Below are 23,322 nucleotides of genomic sequence, written 5' to 3'. Positions count from 1 at the left end.
ATACAATTTGCATATTGAACGTCTGCATATTGGTTTCATTTTATGGTACATTACCTAACAAAAGCGTCTACATTGCTCATTTTTTTACTGATTTTGCACACAGTTTGTTTGCAGTAATCTAACAGCAAACAAATACAAATGGCAAAACAAGCTTTCAGTGAAGCCATGTACTTTTATGTATGTAAACATAGCAAGTGATTTCTACAGAAAATATATGTATTTCATAAAAACACCATGATCTATCACCTGGTTACTATAGTAATAATGAACATGCAGTTCATTGAAGCTGCAAAGTATATATAAAACATATTCATTCATATTGTGCCCACGTTCACATGAGGGAAAATTTTCTGTGAGGTCCCCTGCTAAGGCCTTGATACTTGTTCTGGATAAAAGTGGGAAAATCTTGGTTGCCCCCACAGCAGTAGATTATCCTGATTTAAATACACAGGAAACATCAAATACTTTTTAGCATATTTACCTTGCATTACTCTCATGCAAACCTGCTTAATGTGCTGATCAGTTGGTTCTTTTCCCTAGGTTTAAAAAAAAAAATAGTTTAAAAAAATAGTTTTAAAAGAGTTGATATCACAGTATATTTTATAACTGCACCTAATGCAAAAAAAATGCTTGCTAGTCAATAGAAGATGTTCCAGTCTTTCCAAGTGCAACTATTTCAAGCTGAAGTCAGTTTGACTAGTAAGGTAGATACTATGTGTGATACACCTATGTATCAGACACGGTACATGCACAGTACAGGAGTGGGGCAGGCATAAGAAATGGAGCTGCAGTGAATTCCAAGGGTCCAAAGACCTAACTGTACACAACCCTAAGATTTTTTCTGGTGCACAAATGCATCCGTCTGTTGTCAGGTACAGATAACTTCCAACTCTGCTCTGGCACTTGCGTTTCATATGTGTATGTACTTCCTGATGCAAGGAAAGGAGCGGTGTGAGGTGTAGCTAAGCACTCAAAAGATACCACGCTAGAAGAGTACTTACAGCTGGACCTTGGCTTCCAGGCAGACCTGGGGCACCCTGTTCACCCTGCAAGCCTCGTGGTCCAGGTGAGCCTCGTGGCCCTTCCATACCAGGCAGTCCTCGAATTCCCTCAGGCCCTCGGGAACCAGGGTCTCCAGGATTACCGACCTAATAATGAAAGAGAAGATTTTCAGTGGGTTGCTACGCTACTGATGTATCAGAACGGAGACAGGAGATATTCGCAAATGCAAAGCAATGAATGCTGGGATGCAGAGTTGTTGAACAACTTCTTTTTAAATAAGCAACTGGATTCAGTGGTTGAGTGATTTACAGACTTAAAAAGAGGTCTGTATTTCTCCTATAAAAGAGAGAGGTGGAAAAATAAGATATTCTGTCACTAGATGCACACAGGCATCCAAAGTGACATGCACAAGACACTGGGTTCTTTGTCAAAGCACAGATTTCCTCTACTTGATTTCTACTTCTGCCCTCGTGCACGTCACATGCAAATTTTATAGATGTAAAGTGCTCCTTAAGTTACAAAAATTCCACCTTCCTGCTTGTTGCAAATGCCTTTCATGTTCTTTTGTAGAGAGTACACCAACAGGTCTCTCAGAGTTATTTTCAATACAAGTCATTGAACTACTAACAATCAATAATAGTACTAACAAAGAAAAAAAACCCCAAAAACCCAAACTCCCCCCAAAAAACCCAACCCTCAAACCAAAGCAAACAGGAAAAAAAAAATCTGACATACTCAATGGCTTTCCAAATTTACTAAGGGTTTAAAAAACCACAACATCTACTGAAAGATGCATAAAACTAGGGCAAATAAGTCAACTGTGGTATCAATTAAATCCACACGATGGAGCCACTTCAGTTCCACCTATAGTGCACCTCAGACAGCTAGTTGCTGTGCCTGTCAGAAGAAAACCCAAAGAAAATGCTTCAACAAATGTATTAAGGAGAGAGGAAAATTCCCCTCTTGGACTATACAGCCAGGAAGCCATCATTGCCTTCATGCCCAGCCTGGCAAGTTATCAATTTTCCTGATAAATACTCATCCCTGTGTGTGTACTCACTAGGATGAGAAGCAGTCTAGGGCCTCATCAAGAAAAGAGGATTTTCAAAATCTAGGGAGATAAAACTACAGATTTCTTCTCTACTCCACCTCTTCCTCATGTCCTTCTCATAAGATCTTGATCAGGACACACTTTATAGCTTGCATTTGCTTAGCCTCAAAGCCACTCTGGCCACTGAGAACACAAGCACAGCTCTTTTCGTTACATTCAACCTCAGTTGACTACTCAGTTGGTTCAACCTCAGTTGAATGTAAGGCAGAACTCTCGATATCTTAGTAGCATAGCGCAAACTGTCAGCTGCTGTAACAATCCCACTCTTCAGTGACCTTGAAATAAAGAATGTGTTCAGGTCTCAAGTTTTTTCTTATGCGATATAAAGGCTTCTGCTCAGCTTCTACATCAAAGCTATCATTTAGTTATTTAAAAAAAAAACAAACCAAAAAAAAATAGTCTGGCCCAGAAATACCAGAAATACTTAAAACTTCTGCTTTAACAGACATCACAGCCCTGCTGCCAGCTTTTTCACAGTGTAAGGATTACAGGCTGCACGCAGCCACTGCACAGGGACTCCTTTCTATACAACACCTACTGTACAAAGAGTGCATTCATTTCCTTTGAAAACTAAAAAAATAAAAAGAAGAAATTAGTTGGCCAGAAAACTGCTGTTGAATAATGCTTCTCTTTTATGGACCGTAGAATTCAGGATGTGAATTCTTTTCCAAAGCTAATCCATTTTAATATTAGCTATATTCAAAATTTAAACAGAATCAATGCTGTTGGAACTCATTCAATTTAACTGTGACATAGAGCTCAGCTCATTATTTGTATTTTCTTTCTTAAATCAGAAAACCATTTATCTGATCTACTAGATCTTTCTATCTCTGTAACAGTGCTAGTAATTATACTCACAGCTCCCTTTGTTCCTGGTAATCCCATATCACCCTAGGGAAAAATAAGACAAACGATATTAGAAGAGTATCCATTACTATAGACATTACAAAAGCAGAAAAAACGGTATGAGTTTTTTTTGCTATAAAAAAAAGCTCACATATTTAGTTGATTTAGGCAAAATTGCACCTCAAATTAATTATAAACTTTAAATTTCAGAATTTTTCTCAGAGACATTTCTGTAAGGTACAAATAAGAGTCTTAAACCACAGTTACAGCACAAAACAATTTTAGCAGATAAGAAACCTTTCGAGGAAACATTACTTAACCAGGATTTTCTAGTTTGATAGAATTATGGATATTTTACAGGGTTGCTTGTTTTAGCTCTTACAAAACTCTGACAGAAACCACACAGGTGTCTACACAATGTGCTGTGAGGAAGCCAGACCCCTAGAAGTTCCTGCTCCCAGCAGCCTGGCTCCTGGCTTCAGTAACCCCAAGATCCCTCTATTGCTTGACTGAGAACAGCAGTCCAGCTGTCTGGAATTCTTTAGATTTCCCTTTGAATTAGTAAAGAACATGTTTCAAAAATTTGTAATCAGCTATGGAATGGATGAACTCATATTCTTTGCTGGTTTCATATTACTTCTGGAGAGATTTCCGAAAACTGTATTTTCCCAGTCCCTAAATGTTATTGGTAAAATAATTGGTTTCTAAAAGGTCAGAAAAGCCACTTTTTCCATTAATGAATATGTCATAAGTAAAGTAGAAATAAAAACTGTTATCTGTTTGCAAACAGACTGACTGGCAGCACACTTAAGCAATGCATAGTGTTGCTCCCTGGGAGTCTGTATAGTGATGGTAAAGCTGCTTTACTGGCCACCTAGCTCACTAGGGCTGTTAATTAACTTCAAAAACCTTTCACTATTGCAGAGTGGTGGAAAAAGTGCTCATTTCCAGCACACAACTTGGCTACCATTTTTTTTAAACAGGGAGCGGTTTACTTCCTTCTGACGAGCAAGTTCTGGCTTTGTTGGATGCGGCCCCAATAGAGCCATTAGACTAGCACATTTCTTTTTCTGTAGGAAAACAAATTCTCTTTACCAAAGGGCACACGACCCAGGCACTACCCATGTGAATTCACGATGTGCTGCATTCCTGCAGTATATACACCTTTCTCCAGCAATACCATACTGCCACAGCCTCTTCTCAGGCCACGCTCCCTCTCCCTAACAGCCAGTTGCTACATCTTATTTCCAAATATAAAGACAATATAAAATATTTCATCAAGTCTGAGTTATGTAGCATATTTATTATCTGTGCCTCTGTTGCACTAGAACTAAACTACCTCCTCAGCTTCGCTGCCTCAAGCACAAAGCATTTATGTGCGTGTCTGTGTATAAACATATATATATTTATATATAAACACTTGGTCTATCTCTACATATCTATATACACACCCCCCCCCCGCTTCAAGGCAGCCTGTACTGTATTATACACCTAATAGAATATGCATATATATTTTAATGCATTCAAAACAGCAGGAATGGTGTGACCAGGCTGATGGAACGGCTGTGCTCTGCAATGCCCAATTAGTATAAAACTGAAATGAGACTGTCAATGATCAACCCATATGCTTGAAGCATTCCAATAATACTTTGGAGTTTTAGTTTTACAATAACAAAATAATAGATCAGATGAAGAGAAAATAATGCCTTACCAAGTCACCCTTTTCTCCTCCATCTCCTTCTGCTCCAGGCACACCCTATATCAAAGAAAGACATACTATCAGCATTCAGATTTAGTGAACATAATGTACTGCAGCATTTCGTAGCATGCTGAAAGGACCATGACTGTAACATGACTTACTTGTTCACCCTTAGGTCCTGGTTCACCCACTGAACCCTAAAAGGTTACGATAAAAAAAAATAATTAACCACTGAATGTTCAAAAGCATCCTAAATAATCGTCAACCCTCCCTACCATCTATGATTAAAGCAAGAGACCTTTAAAGCTGCAAATTTTTAAGCATGACAGTGAAAACACTTGAATCATACTATATAATGAAGGCGACAGACTGAATGCAAGTAATAGTATGGAACACAGAACCCGCTTCCACAAAAGATGTTGCAGATTCTGATTGGTAAACAACACAGATGCTCTGCAACTGCTACAGCTCTGCTCTGCAAATCGCACAGAAGTTATAAGTAAAAAAATCCAGTAAGTGTATCACTTTTTCCAGCCATATTAAGTATTCTGTATTGCTGTAGGCCATATCAGCCCTGCTAAAGTGGGATAAGCACACAGAGACATTCACAAGTTCAGTCGCACTCTGCCTTGCTTGCTGTTTAATTCTCAATGGTTTTGAGCAGAAGTGTTTCTAGAATTTTAACCAGTTCAGTCAAAGCTTAATAGCTCGCATCTTTAAGTTAATATTCCTTTCTTTAAAAAAAAACAACAACATTATAATGTTTCATCTTCAAATCCTGTACCAAATTCTGTACCAAAACATACCAGTGTGGACAGGGAGGAACCAAAACGGAATAAATTAATGACCTAGTTCACTTCAAATATATGTAATTTGTTTCTATAATAACTTAAATAACACACTTATACAAGAAAATCCTATTATTTGGGTTCTGTTAGAAATCAATCACTTCATCCTTACATCTTCTTTGCAGTCTTTGCATATCCAAATATATACATTTCAAAAGAACTATAACTGTGCACAAACATTTTGTTCTCAAACAGACAGGAACGCAGTATTTTCTCTCCCGTTTCAAAGATCCATTTAATTCACATAAGATAAAGGCACACAAACCAATGTAATATTTACAATGTAATGAATTCAGATTTGTTTTCATGTTCCTGAGGACAAAGAACTAATACTAAATTATCCACAAAGCTAAGCAGTGGGAATCACAGACCTATTTAACATTCCAACCTTGTCAAACAAAACTGAAACTATTTTGTCTGAAGTGTTCTCAAAATCATGCCTTATTAAGGTTTTCCATTACTTGCACAAAAAGACATTGATTTACAACCTTACAACATTTGGGGGGGCAGGAGTGGCGGTTCTTTTTATCCACTTCTTTAGAGGAACAAAGCTGCCAATAGAATGGCTTGAGGTGCAAGAACCTTTGGCTTTTGTAAAACTTGGCTTGTAATATTTATACTAGCAAACATAGAAATCAAAACTGGAACTGTCTGAATCTATTCCACATTAACTCCCAAAATTTCAGTGGAGACAATAGGGTAAGATGTCAAAATATGAAAATATCCACCTTTTTCTGACATAGGATCGTAGAATCATTAGGTTGGAAAAGACCTTAGAGATCATCAAGCCCAACCGTACCTGTCTACTACTAAATCATGTCCCCAAGTACCTCATCTACCCACCTTTTAAACAACTTCAGGGATGGTAACTCATCCACCCCCCTGGGCAGCCTCTGCCAGTGCTTGAGAACCCTTTCTATGAAGAAATTTTGCCTGATGTCCAATCTAAACTTCCCCTGACACAGCTTGACACCATTCCTTCTTGCCCTATCACTTATCACTTGGGAGAGACCAACACCTACCTCTCTGCAACCTTCTTTTAGGCAGTTGCAGAGAGCAATAAGGTCTCTCATCAGCCTCCTCTTCTCCAGGCTTAACAACCCCAGCTACTTCAGCCGCTCCTCGTAAGACTTGTTTTCTGGCCCCCTCACAAGTTTTGTTGCTCTTCTCTGGATACACTCCAGGACCTTAATGTCTTTCTTAGAATCAAAGAATAATAGACTCATAGAATCAAAGAATAGTTAGGGTTGGAAGGGACCTTAAAGATCATCTAGTACCAGCTCCTCTGCCATGGGCAGGGACATCCTACTAGATCAGGTTAACCAAAGCCCCATCCAATCTGGCCTTAAACACCTCCAGGGATGGGGCAGCCACAACTTCCCTGGGCAACCTGTGCCAGTGTCTCATCACTCTCATGGTGAAGAAAGTCTTCCTAGTGTCTAGTCTAAATCTGCCCCTCTCCAGTTTATCCCCATTCCCCCTTGTCCTATCACTATAAGCCTTTATGAATAGTCCCTCTCCAGCTTTCCCGTAGGCTTCTTTCAGGTACTGGTAAGTTGCTATAAGATCTCCTCAGAGCCTTCTCTTGTCCAGGCTGAACAAGCCAAACTCTCTCAGCCTGTCCTCAAAGCCTGTCCTTTCTTATAGTGAGGAGACATACTGCTTACCTATTTGCAAGAATCCCTCTCAAACCATGCCCAGGAATTGTCTGCAAAACTGCTAGTCATCATCAGCCAAAACTGTACCAGGGGCTACACTATTTACAGTACAAAGGGTCATGTTCCATTGCCAGGTTCTAGGTCTTGGCCTGGCACTGCTCAATTTACTAACACAGACAGAACCAGAGGGTCTGAAACCATTTCAAAATGCATGAAACAGAAACAGTATACATGGTAAATGCTTAGGCTTAGCCATTCTCCGTAACATGTCTGCATAACTACTCAGTAAATTTCACTTGTATGAAAAGAGTGGAAGTGGAACCCAGAACATGAGGAAGCAGTCAAAATCCCAATACAGGAATTAAAGACATACCAGACACTTGGGCCAGTATACCCCCATGACCCTATTATAGCAGAACGGCGTTTTGCAAAACATGGCACTAATTGTAATCTGTTCTAAACTGGCCAAACAAGCCAAAAAGGCCTTTAATGTTTAGCTCAACTGCAGAACGGAGATATTCCCAGTGGGAAAAGGGATTTTTGTCTTTAGTTCAAGCAGTCAAACAAGTTGAGAAACCTTTCCAAACTAGAGGGCCATTTAATTTGCTAGAAACAGTTCTGAGAGGAATTGCACAGAAACCCATTATCAAGAACCGGTACACGTACCTGATGGGAGCAGCAGAAGAAAAATGCAGCTGACTGAAGGACTTACAAAAGTTTCCACATTAAAATGCCTATAAACACTGATCCGTTAGCATTAAACCAGCCATTTAAACCCTCACCAATTCTAAATGCACTTGCCCCCACCGAGAGAACACCAACTGAAGGCATTTGGTTCACTGATGCCTCCACAAAGACAGTGAAAGGTAATTAGTGGTCTAAGGCTGCTGCATTAAACATTAGCACCAGCAAATGAGTAGTAGAAAAAGGTGGAAGCAATGCATGAGTATAAGAATTAAGTGCAGCTGGTTTAGCAGCACAAAATAGAGCATAAGTAATCTATGTCAATTCCTATTCCATGTGGGCAGATGCTGCACAATGACTGCCAGTGGGAAGCCCTCGGTTGAGAAGTAAATAGATGTCCAGTTTGGAGAACTGAAGATTGACAGTTATTAGATATATCTAGACAAGTGCCATTTATACTAGGATGGGTAAAAGCCCATGTGAAACCGGTCAGCCACAAAGTGGAACCAACAAGGAGATGAATCAGCCAGACTTAAGGAAATGAAAACAGGAGACATGCCAGATCCCAAATGGTACTGACTGAGAGAATGGTTGCATCATAAATCAGGCTGCACAGGCCAAAAAGCACTTTATTTTGCAGCTCAAAACCAAGGTTGGCCTCTAGGCAGGAAAACGTGAAATCATCTTGTAGATTCAAATTGCAAATAGATCACCCTGCTAAAGCCTCACCTCTACATCTCAAAAAAGGGAAAACCTTGTGGTCAACACAGCAAATTGATGACACTGGTCCCTTTTAAACCCTTCTTGGAATATCAGTACATCCTAACAGGAGTAGAAGTCATCTCAAGTCTAACAAAAGCAACTAAATGTTGAAAGGCTAATAGAAAACCATCAGGTGACTATCCTGTTGTATTTCATATCTACCTGTCCCTGTTGTAAAGTGACAACGGCTCACATTTTCCCAGCAAGAAAGTGCAGGAATGGGCAAAACAGGAAGATATTCAATGGGTATTTCATACCCTCTACTGTTCCAAATAAATAGGGTAGTAGAAAGAGTAAACAGTCTATAAAAAAAAAAAAAAAAAAGGCGTCTTAATCCACTCATACCCACTGGGATACTGAATTGCCTAAAGTGAGTCTCCCATTAAATAACCAGTACAAAGTAACAGGGATCCCAGTCACTCCTGCATTCTTTCTATCAGCACCTTAGGAGCATCTCCATCAGATGTAAAAATATATCCCATTGGTCTTCAACAGGAGCAACTCATTAGGGCAGATATACCACAAACCGGCACCACCCCAACGACACTAACAAAACCCTTTGGCCTGGGAAGCAGAAGACAGTACCAGAGCTAAACATCATTTAGTACCAGGTGGATCATCCTAGCTACTAACTAGGAGGGGTAACCAGTCCATAAAAATCCCGATGAGATTTGTGTTGGTTTTTGTTTTCAGGAGCAATACCAGGAATGACACCAGCCCATCTCCCCTCAAGATCAGAGGATTGCTTATCCATCTAACGGAAGTAATTATCACCTGCATGGATGAATTTTGGTTCGCACAACAACAAGCCCAATGCACAGGATGGAAACATCCAGTGTATTTTTTATGCTAATCAATATGTAACTAGAGTACATTTTGCACCACACATGTTTAAAATTGATGGGAATACCGGGTTATTGGAAAAAACAAGACAAAACCTAACAATGACAATCACCAATACTCACAAACTGATAAAAGCAAATAAAAGTCACCTTATTTCTGCCACACCAGGTGACCAAATCTCTATTGAATGTAATGTAACAAATTATTCAAAGGAAAACAGAAAACACCTGTGTGGTTATCAAAAGGACAAACTAGATCAAAAGGCAGAGCAAACTCTTTCTCATGCCCCAGCTGTATATCCATTTCCTCTTTAATGACACAATTATAGAAGCAGTTGCCTGTGGACAGATACAGGGAAAGATAACAGAAATGGACTACCCTTAAAGGTCATGCTAACAACTATTACCAGCCCTCACACTACATCTAGAGTTACCAGTTCTGCCTATGAACCTACTCCCTCTTTTATTAGGCTCAATACTGACCAAACTATATACCCACTGATCTCTGAAACTGGACTCTATGCTATCAAACATCCAGGGCTATTTAACCCATCATAGTCCCTCAAACAAGAAGAGCTATTAATGCAGGTTAATATCTCCTCAATTAAGCCTACCTGTTTACCATTCCTAAATACATCCTATAAAGGATAGTTAGCATTGTTGCATGGACTAGCCTTCACCTCTCCAAAACGAACAAGGAGAGTTGTGACTGGCATCCTAGGAACAGGATTAGGAGTATTAAGCAGCATAGATGTCAAAGTTTTAGCAAAGAAACTAAGCTTGGCAATGAGTGATTTGCATAAATTAGAACATCCATTTCAATCATCTTTCCTGGCACTGGGAACTAGTCAATGGCTCTTAACCAGTATATCACCTAAATGGGAAAGAAGTAATGAGGAGGATCACCAACTAATTGTAGATGCACTATAGGTCCAAGAAAGTGAGATCCCCAGGGCCCAGTTCATCCCTCCTAACAAAATACCAGAAGTACTTCTATCCTGTAACTGTGGGTGCATGTATAGGTTTTTCAATATCTGCACTAGTCTGCACGTTTCCATAGCAGGTCCTAAAACACATGTAAAAGGCACTGTATCTACTGCAGACCAGGTCTTAAGTTCCAAAGCTCTTTAGTGACCAAAGACCCTGACTTAGAATTTCATATCTGGCTGAGTTGATGATTTGCAATATGATTTAGGCTTCAAACACACACACATTAAAAAAAAAAAAAAAGAAAATATTTACAATAGTACACTGTCAAGACTTTTCCTGTTACAAGCAGTCAACAAGCACCTAAAGCAGTGCTTTCAAGTGGTTAACAATCTACACACAAAACAAGAAACCAGACATTAATTCATGTACAAACTAAAAAAAATGCTCAAATTATTATATTTGCTCCAGACACCAAAGTGCAGTCTGTATATGTATGAGTGCATTTCTTACCCGATCACCCTTAACACCAGGTAGGCCTGGAGGACCTGGCAGTCCAGGAAGTCCAATATCACCCTGGGGACCCTGTAAAAATAAGCCAAGGCTATAAACTTACCCAATCTGTTTTAGAATGAACAGCCAAAGGTCATACCCTGACAATCAGACAGGGCAGAATCTTATTCCCAGAACAGTCCTAACTTGATGAAAGAGAATTACCTGATGAAAATAGAGCTAATCCAAAATACAGCCCTTTAAGCAGCATCTTATTATGATTTTACTGCTAGCAAACACAACAGAAATGGCTTACGGGGCTTTCCACCCTCCACTCCAGTCCTACGATGATAGTCTGGTTCTCTTAAAAATACTTCTTAAGATCTTGTACTGTGTTGATTTGTGCATTTCTCTGTAACAGCAGGCTCTTTCAGCCAAATGCTCCCCAGCTATGCTTCGGACTGTTACTGTGTAAATACTGCTGGAGCACTGGTAAAAGGTGGCATTCATAGTATGCTCCATTCATTAGTTTCACAGAGCTGCTAGCAAAAGCCAGTCTTTCTCTGCTCATGTTCCCCGAGTACACACAGCCCACACATAAGCATGCAACCCAGCTTCGCACATCACAGGATTTATGTTTTTTTAAACAGAAGAAAATGTCCCACACATCTCCATATACTTTGAAACGGCATTTGCTAATATTAGCCTAGTCACAGAGGACTAAAAAATAAACCCAGCTATTGCTCATTTCAATGTTATTTTCAGTTCCCTGCATGGATAAACGGGAAAGTGTAGTTCCAGATTATACCATAACTACTTGAAAGTAAACAAGAGCACTGAATATAGAAATAAACTGCTTACCAATTTCCCTGGTAAACCTGGAGGACCCACAGGACCTGGTTCTCCTCTGCTACCCTTAAAAGAAATAGAAGGACACCATTACTTCCTGAAATATTTCCTGTGAACAGGGACTTTTTTTTTTCCTTACTGTTTAGTGAATTACGTTACTTAGCAGTTGGCTTTAATCAGGATTTCTATTTATTAGTGAAAAAATATCACATGCATTAAAAATAGTGAACCTTCCTGAGAAATGTAAACATTTTTAGTTAACAATGGCATATAATATTTAATTGGCACTAACTAATTCATTCTGCCGAGTGATTATGCACAATCAAATCCCCTTCCTGTGATCACACCTGAGAGTTACCTGGCATAACCACAGCTACTTCACTAAGACAACTCTGATGTGCATGCTTAGCTTTAGGCATTTGTTTAGTTTAATAACTGAACTCCCACATGACCACATACTGAAAAGCCTGTGATCCCAAATGAATAACAGACAAATGTGAAAAATACGTGCAGAAGTCATGCTTAACAAACCCATTTGGTTTTAAAAAAAAAGGTCTAGACAGTTATACAGAAGGGTAACCTTTAAAAATCCCCGTTCAGAATAGCAATAAATATACCCATGTTTCTAACTGGCTTTATATCTTCATTTCAGAAGATGACACGTTACTGTTAAAACTCCATCCCTTAATGCAGCCATGTGGATATGTATTCTGGGTAAACCTAACACTAAGTCAAATTTTCAAAGATTTTGAACAATCTTCAAACTAAAGTATTTTCTCAAAAGGGTTTTGCCTCATGATTAAAGCTTTCAGAACAGCACAGTAAGTTTTATACATTTACTCTCCCACGTACAGATATACACCTGCACAGATAACTTCAAAAACTGTCCCAACACAAGCCTGTCTCACTTGAGACAATTTTCTTACTTTCACTGTGTGAATACATAAGGAATACTCACTATAAAAGCATGATATAGAATTTCAGATCACAAAATATCAATCATTTAAGTTAATAGATGTGTAAGTAGATAATCTGTTACATGTAACTTAAAAAAATGTAGATAAAATCAGATCTAGAGCTGTACTCAACACATAATTTTAAATATAGATAGCTTCTTCATAGTAAGAAAAATATTATGAAATTTTATGAGATACAGAACAATAAAAGGAGATGGCAGAAATGGCCTTCTGCAGCAGGTCATAAATGCAGTGACTAATTCTCACACGAGCTTAGGAAAACTAAATCTGAAATTGAAAAAAAAATAATTAGGTATGCTGGAGAGCTCAGAGAACCAAACCTAAACAGATTTTTCCATTCTTTTCCTTCAAAGTATCCTATGGTGTTAAAATCACTGTCCTTTTAAATCACTTTGCATAATTTCTAGAAGCTTTTTTATGTTAAAAAATAAATAAAAAATAAAAAAGCTCCCCAAAATCACCTTTATCTTACAACCCAGAAGACACATCAACCTTTTTGAAAACCTGTATTTAATCACATAGTTCTGTAGTACATCTCTGACCAAGAACACTACTACATTTCTGATGCAGGAAAGACAAGGATTAGAATTATGATCTCTGCTAGAAACTCATCTCTTCATATATGCCATAACATTCATGTCTGGTTGCGATACAGCTATAAAACAAAAGCAATGGCACCTTCCATAGAGGCAGAATCATATAGTATACCTCTTAAGCTCCTCAAAGGTTCTGCTGGTCATACAGAATGCAGGGAAACTCTTCCATATTATTTTAAATGAAAAAAAAAAAATCATTTGTCAAATACACACTATAGGCACTTTTCCAAACACCAGTGCTTTTCTAAGGGGGTTAAAAAATAAGGTTAGTTCACAGAAGACGTGTACAAAAGGATGGTATTTCCCATAAACGTTGATCTTGAAATGTCCTTATGTAAACATTTAAAATACATCACAAGTCATGTCCTAGAAGCGTCCACATTTTCTCCACATCCTGTAAGAGGGTTTCGATAATAACTGGTTCAGCCATAGACATCTGTATTGGGCTAGATTAAACCTTCCTCTGTGCTCGAAGTCACTCATATTAAATAATCAGAACAGAAGGCAGTTTGGCCATGTCCTCAGCCCCTCTTTTTTACACGACAGCCCTATATATAACACAGCCCAAAGTTGCAAGCAACTCACAAATCAATGGGCATGTTGCACTGGTTTAAACAAACAAACAAACAAACAAAATACTCGAGTCTGTATATTTTTATGCACTTTTGAAACTCTTCAAAATTCCTACTTTTCCTAGAGGAGGAAAGCTTTGAAAGAGAAAGTAACTACTCTGGTTCAGAGTGTGCTTGGACAGAGTGGCTTGCACTCGTGCTAGTGAACCTTCCTGGTTGATAATGTAGGGAGGCAGCATGCAGACTGCCAATGATACAAGAAGTAGTTGTTATTACAAAAAGTGGAATATTTTTTTATTTCAGCTAAAGTAAAGTTTCATCTAAGTAGTTGTGTTCTTCGAAAGTTAGACAGAATGTCCCTCTGATTGTATGTTTTCTTTCAAAACAGTGTTTTTCCAGACATTGTTCATTCTTTGAAGATGACAACATCTTGTGCGACGTATGATCTGTGTTGAATAGATGTGTCTTCTTCTCTAATCACCTCTGTTTGGACTTTTCTGTCTTAAAGGCAAGGCCAAGTAGAGAGCTGGAGCCAGCTCCAAATTAGCAAGAGTTTTGACTGTTGCATAATAACATTAAATTAGACCTTGGAAAGTAACAGAATATGCATAAGATTTCTGGGAAAATTTATACATATGCATGTAAGTGGAAAATAGATTCTGTAACAAGCTCTTGTCTCCTTGCACATGATTGATGGAGATCACTCCCTCGTGCTGCCCAGGCCCTGATAAAGGGTGTTTGCTTTCTAAAACTCCAAAACAAATCTTAGAGAGATTTATCTGCCAGTGTTTTTGGTATCAGTACCACAAACAGCCTCTACTTTAAAGCACGGCCACTATCTAGAGACTGTTTCAGCCAAGTATGCTAGACAGCATGGACCAAAAGCATTTTCAGGACTGCTCCAATACCTTAACAGAACGAGTAAAAGGCTTCTGCTAAGTATCCATTGTCGTGCACACGAGTACTGCTGAGGATAAGGTCATTCTCTTAACAGACAGCAAGGAGTATGTGAAATGGTAGAGTGTGAACTGGTGGTACAGCACAGAAATACTGAACAATACCAGGATGCAGCCCTTGCACAACTGATGTGCTGTGTTGTGGTTAATAACAAAATCTACCTTCCTTTTGCTGCAAGGCAGGATTGCTGGACCACTCAATATATTCAAACAAGGATGTAATGTCTCCCTAATAGCTCTGTTAGATCTTTATTCTTATGTAGAATTCCTACAGGCAGTTAAACAATGCATTCTTTTGCATTCTATCTCTTTTACTGGTTTATTGATAACCTGTTGACCAACGGGTCCTCTGTTAACAGAACAAGAATCAGAATATTCCCCAAGTAATTGGCATCTCACTTAGCAGCCCAGATAACTGAATTACTATTTAGAATCTCCTGATTGGCAATTCACAGTGTATAATGTAATAAACTTTCCTTTACTGAATAATTTTGTTTTTATAAAATATATCGCACCAATTTTTAGTATATTCAATAGCCATGCCGTAGAGAATCAGGAATAAATTTTGGATTGCACTTTTTAAACTTAGTATTCTAAAGTGTTTTGCAAAATGTAACCCATTTATTTTTTATACGCTTGAGAGGCTTTAACTTATCCTATTACTTTTATCCCAGATCTCAGAGGAATTCTTAATTTAAGTCCAAGGATTTATACACGGAAGCATCAACAAGACTCTTTGTTTGACCTTCAGTACAGTACTAAAAAGCATCCAAACCCATAAAATATTATTTGATGGAAGAGTAAATATACAGCAAACTTTCTCTGAGATTTTAAATGTGCCCTTGTGCCTTTCTCAGTTCAATAATTATAACTGTACTGCTCAGGATAATGGTAAGAGCTAGTTAAGAGGAAGGTACATTGCGCACTATGCCTATGCCGTGCTTTGGACACAAGCAGCAGCCCAGTGGCTGTCATTCTGTGATACTGTGGCCAAGTATAAAGGACAGAGACCTTTCATACTGGCCACATCTATAGCGTTAATTGAAGTCTAGGACAGCTTTATTACACTACTTAACAAGTGCATTTTTTACACAGGTTACTGTCTACACTGCTTAGGAGAAGCCAACATTGGCTTTAGTCCCCTTTAGCTGTATCTTAAATGCAAATGTTTATGTGGAACCTCTCTGAAGTTGTATATATACGAAACACATTCACTTATACCTAAACATACTATATAAACTGGGACAAGGACATTTCATCCTATTGCACCAACAGTGCCGCTAACACCAGCCATGGAAAATGACCCATTATTTCAGTTGAAGTCAAGTACAAAGACTATGATTAAAAAATGAGACTTCAGTTATAATTCTTAGGGTAACCAAAGATACATTTCAGAGTAGGTAAGACAAATGCAACTTTAAAGACTCAGAAAATTATTTAGCTGAAAGCAGCTTAAGATGCTGACAACAGTATTCTCATCTAACTTCAGGCTGCCTGACATTTTAGAACCAAATACAAGATAGTCTTCAGGCTTCCTCCTTATAATAAGCAGAAAGACAAAGGTACTTCCAGAGAGCAAGTCAGCCCAAACAACCTGAGCCTCTCAGAAGGGCTACATTATGAAATCTTAGGCAGCTAGATACTTAATATTTGCTGCTAATGTTAGGAAAATATGTATTTCAGACCAGATCCTTAATAACATATATATGCTGGCCTGCATATACATCATTTTCTCAATTTGCTGGGCAAGCACTGAACTTTAAGTTAAATGGTTACTTAAATGTTCAAGCTCTCTTCACTGTAAAACCACAGGATAGGATGGATGTTCTCCAAATGTTAGTTATTTAGAGGATAAATAGCCAAGGAAAAACAAGGAATCAAAAAAACAGGGTCAAAGGTAAGTATTTGCTGCAGACATATTTGCAGCAAATACGAAAAATTAACTCAAAAAATTAACTCTTCCTAAATCTCACCAAATATGAAAGAAAATGGTTAAGCAGCTTAAGGAGCAGGGCTAAATTCCACTGATTAGGAAAGACACTGATGTTTGAGAATTGCTTCCTTTGGGCCACCTGCCATGATGACTGGCTTAGAAAGATTTAAATCACAAATGAGTTTGGTAATTACTTGGATCAGCTAGCATAACATGAAGCAAACCAAAAAAAAAAAACAAAAAACCCCAGTTAAAGTGGAATGCGGAATATGTTTGATTTAGAAACAAAAGACAAAATTTCCATGTTCTTTCAGTTATTTTTCTGTTTTCCCAAATAGATGAACACTGAACTAAATACACTAAAGCACAACTTTTTTTCTTCTGCTAGGTACCAACTTGAGTTTTCAAAGGAAAAGCATCAATAGACTAAAATGGTACTTTTGAAAGCAGTTTTCTCCTAGGGAGATTTGTCAGCAGTGATGTCAGAGTCTTCCAACACATGAGTTTGCCTATTTTTAATTAGAGTTAGTTATCTTGTTTTCAGCTATGTAACATCTTCCTTGTGAAAGCGTTTGGTTACAAAACTTTGGTCAAAAACTATCAAATGTTACAGTTATGAGGAAATTTCAAAATCTGGGATGAAAAATAACCCACCAAAAATATTTACAGGAAAAAAAAACCTCTCTAGAGCAATTAGAAAAGCTTTTCTCAAACTTATTTTATAACTTTCTAGTTTTAGAAGTTTGGAAATCATGGCACATAGAATTATTCAACTGGCAGATTTTTATTTTCCTGGAAAGGGAAGAGTCCTAAAAAGCTGAGGTTTAAATGTATCTACTACATGTACATGCTGCAGAAGAAAGAGGAAACACTTTTTATTCTGCCTTGAAAATAAATACAACCTCAACTTGAACCAAAATACATTGGTTCAGTAATTCAATCCTGTGTCCTGCCAGAACAAAAAAATCCTCATCATTAAGTATAATGGGGTTTTTTTCAGTGTTCCCAAAAGTAAAACAGAAAGCCATTCCAGTCATTCACTGCCTGTAGTCTTGAGCAGAAGGAAGCTAAATATAGTTATTTATTCAAGGCTCTTCATAGCTTTAGAGGAACTATAGATGAGAAGTAGGTTATTGGTTCATGTTCTATATGCAAACTTACTTTATTAACAATAATTTACTTCCTTTCTCCATTTTGTATTGACCAAAAGTTTTTTCTTTCTGTGTATTATTCTAATATTTGCATGTTTTCCAAAATGAGTGCACTTTATAGAGAAAATAAGGGCAAGATACCCCAACATCTTGCTGGTTTCTACAGTGCTAAACAGAAGAATCATGGTATTTAATCTAAGTATTTCTTTCTGACTACAGGGTTTCTGATAATTAACCTTGTGTGTCAACTCCTGTTCTATGGACTGCTGATTTTGTAAATTCATGTTCACATTGAAAGAATTAAAAGCATAGTTTAGCAGATTACAGTGGATTATCAGCATGGGCAATTACTTTGGTCTGATTCGATTATAATTCTTATTCCTGTTGCAAGTATACAAAGTAACAGCTCAAGAAGAACAGGGCTGAAAACATTTCCTAGTGCACCAAACACTTGAAACACAAACAACAAAAATAAGTGCTTGCAAATTGGGTATTTGGGAATCTGAAAGTATCTGTATTCCATCCTAGTAGGTATATTCTCACAAAGTCCCCTTTTTACATCATTCATAGGTTGCTGCAGACACAGCACTCATACAAAGTTTCAGTCTGAAATAAATGGGATCTCACGAATTAATGCATCTTGCACATGATAACACAAAGCACAGAAGAAAACAGAAGAAAATGAGATCTGTTACTTGGCTGCCTGCTGCCGTATGTTTAGGAGTTGATTCAGAGAAGATATTGCTGACCCATGAAACACCCTTACAAATATATCCCTACCGGTAACTATCTAAGCCCTGTATGAGGATAACCCTACAACTGCAAGAGTAAAACTGTTATGGCACTGTACAATAGCAGACTTATAAAATTCCAAGACAGTATCCCCAGGATTATCAGTGCCAAGACAGAAGCTTGTAAAAGCAATTGGTTACAGAGCCTGGAGCTTTGTCAACATCATCAGACTGAATTTTGGTATACGCAAATTTTCTTCAAATCACTGACCCTCTCATCCTTCACTGAAGGATGAACAGCAAAAGGAAAGTGGATCAGTCATGTAACTTCAGTCCATGACAGGTCCACTTGAGAGGGAATCAGAAATCTGTATCCAGCAGCTCTCTAGTACCCCAAGGATGCCTCAGGAACAGCTGTCCTTTGTCTTCAACACTGAGCCTTTTGTCATCAGTTCCCTTAGCACATTTATTTCCTGCAGTGAGCTACCTGCCCAGCAATGATTTCTACAGTCTTCTGAATCCTTCTAGCATTAAGGAAAATCTCCAGTGAAAAACTACATCATCAGTGTTTCCAAGTAGAGATAAATGCTATGTTTCACATCACTATAGCTACATTACTAATACCAACCAGAATGGGCCAAGGCACAGGCCTGAGCAGCATCCCACCAGTTACATGATATAACAGTTCATGTGCTTTTGTCTCAGGTGAACTGGACTTTCCTAGGTAACACCCAAGAACATTTTGGGAACATAGGCAAGAGTCTGCTCCCCATATGTAACTTGATTGCTCCTAGCCTGATCAGAGACAGGAGGGGCATTAGAGATGTCGAGCAGTATGAAGACAAACTATGCCATGCTAGTTGGCCAGTGTGGCTAAGGACAGTCTCTAGCCATTTTCTGTACGAGGTAAGACAGACAATCTCCTTTCCACCATACCCTGCCTCACTCTTCACGTTATGTGCATCAGAAGAAAGGTCCTAGCCAAAAAGATTAATGTTCTGGATACTTAGTCCAAAGCTCGAAAGCTTGCAACGTACAGCTTAAGCTTCTTTAAGAGGCTGAACTGGTTAAAGAAAGGAGCAAATGACCTACTGACAGCTAGTGAATTCAAGCTTTCCAGTGCCAGTAGCGGGAGTTACAGTGGAAGAACAGAAGTTTGGTTCCAGTTTATCACAAACGACTCTCATTGCCTCTGCTTGGGCTTTTACCAGAAGAATATTAAAAAAAAGGATTGAAATTTTATTTAACAGCAAACGCAGAAACAGTCACAGGACACATTACTGGATTTCTCTCCACAATTATGCACAATCACCTGGCACAGAAGGGGGTTAAATAACACCGAATATTTACCTTAAAAATTAGCACTTGAGCCAAATAATATTTTTATCTCGTGGTTAGCTTCAGCAGCAGTAACTTGAGACACTGCAGTATTGCATATGTTCAGTTAGAAATTTACTTAATACTCACTGGTGGCCCGCGGGGTCCTGTCGGACCTGCTTCTCCCTCTGGTCCTCGTTCACCCTGTTTTGGGGATAAGAAGAATGCAACAAATATGAAAGTAACCTTTTGCACAATTTTTCTAGATCTTTCAAATAATATTAATGATCTTACCGGTTTACCAGAATTTCCCATCACACCTGGCACCCCAGGGGGACCTTTGTTGCCCTGTGGGACGAAACGTGAAAACTATTAGCCAAGCTAATGTTCCACGTCACTGTTCCATTTTAAAATAAAAAAAACTATGAAAATCAATAATGTCTAAAAATGAATCAGTCTGTATTATTTTTTTTTAACTTCCATCTTTATTTTTGGTTTTCATTTAATTTTCACCTAATTCCTTCTATCTTAACTTTTCAGAAGTCAAATTTCAGTTCTTTTGTTGTTTAATTACTGACAAATCCCAAATAGACTTAGTTACTTCTCTCCAATTAAACGATAATATCATTATTATTACCATGTAATTTCAGAAAAAATTCACATCTCAGTCTAGTTTTCTTTTTCAGGTTATTTAGAACTAAACTCAAACATTATTCTCTGAAACATTTCATAGTCTTAATCATACAACACTTTTTTTAAACTTAATTGCAATTGATGCTGCAATTTAGTGGTAAGTAAATACAGATAACCTCTGTGATTCAATAAACTTAGGGAAACCATTTTATATATATATTTTATATATTTATTCTTTTTTATATATATTTATTCTTTTTATATATATTATTCGTATTATGAGATGTCTCATTCAAACCATGGTGAGGTACCCATGTCACATATCTCTTCTAGGAATGACTTCCGTAAATTTAAAAACAAACGGCCTTTTTTAGATGCTATTTAATGCCTGAAATGATGAGAATAACACGTCATGCAGCAAAAGAATCATGAAAAAGCAAAGGATTAGAGTTGATAAATGAATATATTTAATTCTTTCAGCCAAAGGCTGGTTTCATACCACAACAAAAGTAAATTATTTTCACTGAATACTTTAGAACTTGATAATAACAAATACAGTATTATAAGAAAGTCAATACTCCAGATGATTTACCTTTGGGCCAGGAATGCCTTGCACACCTGGGGAACCTGGTATACCCTGAAAGAAGTAACATTTACAGTGTGTGTTTGTTATTAAGAGGACTGGAACAGTGTTACAAAAAAACCACAAACCACATTTTTCTCATGTTAAAGTCTTTCTAGTCTTTTTACTCTATATTGAAGCACTTTAATCCAATAATGGACCAAGCTTGAATTCTTTCTATTTACACAGTAACAGATTCTTACTTCATAAATTGACAAAAGGAGCAAAGCAAAGTGAGGAGATGTGCCTTAGAGCAGAAATAGATTCTGGGTCTCAGTATCTTGAGACTACAGATAGAAAGTTTAACTGATACTTTTTGTCTGCATTTCATCCTCTCCTCACTTTTGTGCAATAGCTCACAGCAAGTATGCATTTACCAAATTTTCTTTCAAGCTTAAGAGGTCGCTTCATATTACAATTTTACTTCCACCTCTGTTTTAATACACATCCTTCACTATATACTCACAGCAATTACTCCTATAATATAGTGTTTAAAAGAAATTTCTGTTTAACTTTTGACATTTGGAACATTTTTCAAACTCATTCAGTCAATGTGCAAGGATTGCCTTCTCAGAGTCCATAAAGTACTACTGATTCCCTGTAACTTCACTACAGGGGATACACTAGGAAACCTCCCCCTACCCTCAGAAAGAAGTATGAGTTTGATGCATTCCAGATGTTCCGAGCCAGCAGAATTTCAGAAGGAGACAATTGCTCATGTAAGGCAAGTAAGACTAGTAGGTCAACTCTTCCAGCTCACCTTGGGAAGAGGTTTGGCTGTAGTCAGTACAAGACCAATTCTAACTGTGGGGTCACACAATGACATCCACAAGATTTCAGATGTAATAAGCTCTAAAAGAATGGCACACTGGCCACAAACATTTTGTAAGATGGATCTACTCACTACAGCATCGTGAAGAGATGTAGGCTTCATTGCAAAAGTTTTGGATACACATAACAGAACTTCCACTTGCATTACACATACTCTTTCTAGGTCTTTTGCTTAGGTTTTCCCCTAAATTACTCCAACATTAGCATCAAACTAACATATATCTGGCTTTTCTGTGCTTTGAACTGACCCTAACTTTCAAAGATAAAACAACACATACTTACTGGAAGCCCCTGAAGCCCTGCCTCACCTGGAGCTCCGGGTTTGCCTGGTTCACCCTGAAAAACATTTTAAGTTGTATAAATAAAATGGGAGATTCTATTTGTGGAACAAAGAGCTGGAGCGTTCTTGGATCTGTAGGATGGGAAAGTTCATTTAGTCACCCTTATAATGCACATAAAGCCACAGGCAGCAGCACAATAGAAAGCCACAAATGAGTTAACAAATGCAAGGCACTACCAAAGCTCAGTTATATGCCAGTTCTGTCTTACTTTTGCTCCAGGCATTCCAGGGATCCCTTCCCGACCATCGACTCCTGGTAAGCCCTTGAAAGGGGGGGAAAAAAAAAAAAAAGAAAAAAAATTGTGTGTTGTTAGAGAGATTTCACTCAAGGACTCTGATATACAAATTATCATGGCATGAAGCAAATGAAGACATGAAATATACATACAGGCTCTCCTTTAGGCCCAGGGAGACCATTTATTCCTCTTGAACCTTGGGGGCCCTAATAATAATAATAATTAAAAAAAAAATAAGACAAACACATTGAAATGAGAGATGCAAACAATATCAATGCATATTAATGCAGATATGCATTACTTTGAGAGTACCAATTACACCATACGTATATATATTATAAGTACCAATGTTTGCAAGTCAACAGGAGTTTAAATTTGTCTGTGCTCACCCTTTCTCCCTTTGGACCTGCCTCTCCCAGTGGACCTCTCTGTCCTTGATCCCCCTACAAGAAAAAACAAAAAGACTATTTTAGCAATAAAGCCAGAATAAACTTATTTGTACTTATTAGCTAAAACCTCCAGTAAATCAATAGTATAATTTACAGACAGCATAAATTCACACGATATTTTAAAATGCAGTTTCTTAAAATTGCACCTGACAGCTAAGTGCCCTGTACAGGTTTTGTTCTAATGAATGAATCATTTCCAGTTTAAAATCTGAAAAATTCCAAGCCACTTTAACGCACAGTAGCACACAGCATGTTATT

The 23,322-nt window shown here is 37.9% G+C and overlaps 1 protein-coding gene across 1 annotated transcript in view; it reads right to left on the bottom strand.

Annotated features, from left to right (window-relative positions):
- The window catches only part of COL9A1 (collagen type IX alpha 1 chain), a 70,379-nt gene that overhangs the window by 6,382 nt on the left and 40,675 nt on the right, over positions 1-23,322 (bottom strand). The window contains exons 22-35 of the mRNA XM_069850935.1: positions 23,005-23,058; positions 22,768-22,821; positions 22,589-22,642; positions 22,322-22,375; positions 21,179-21,223; positions 20,248-20,301; positions 20,104-20,157; positions 11,733-11,786; positions 10,893-10,964; positions 4,820-4,855; positions 4,671-4,715; positions 2,972-3,004; positions 1,002-1,148; positions 482-536 (exon numbers count right to left, since the gene is read on the bottom strand). Coding sequence (XP_069707036.1) covers positions 482-536; positions 1,002-1,148; positions 2,972-3,004; positions 4,671-4,715; positions 4,820-4,855; positions 10,893-10,964; positions 11,733-11,786; positions 20,104-20,157; positions 20,248-20,301; positions 21,179-21,223; positions 22,322-22,375; positions 22,589-22,642; positions 22,768-22,821; positions 23,005-23,058 — 811 coding nt within the window. The remainder of the gene's footprint in view (positions 1-481; positions 537-1,001; positions 1,149-2,971; positions 3,005-4,670; positions 4,716-4,819; positions 4,856-10,892; positions 10,965-11,732; positions 11,787-20,103; positions 20,158-20,247; positions 20,302-21,178; positions 21,224-22,321; positions 22,376-22,588; positions 22,643-22,767; positions 22,822-23,004; positions 23,059-23,322) is intronic.

The sequence above is a fragment of the Phaenicophaeus curvirostris genome, chromosome 2, assembly GCF_032191515.1.
Source record: "Phaenicophaeus curvirostris isolate KB17595 chromosome 2, BPBGC_Pcur_1.0, whole genome shotgun sequence".
Lineage (NCBI taxonomy): Eukaryota > Metazoa > Chordata > Aves > Cuculiformes > Cuculidae > Phaenicophaeus > Phaenicophaeus curvirostris.
The sequence above is the reverse complement of the archived record's forward strand: the minus strand, read 5'-3'. Positions and strand labels throughout refer to the sequence as shown.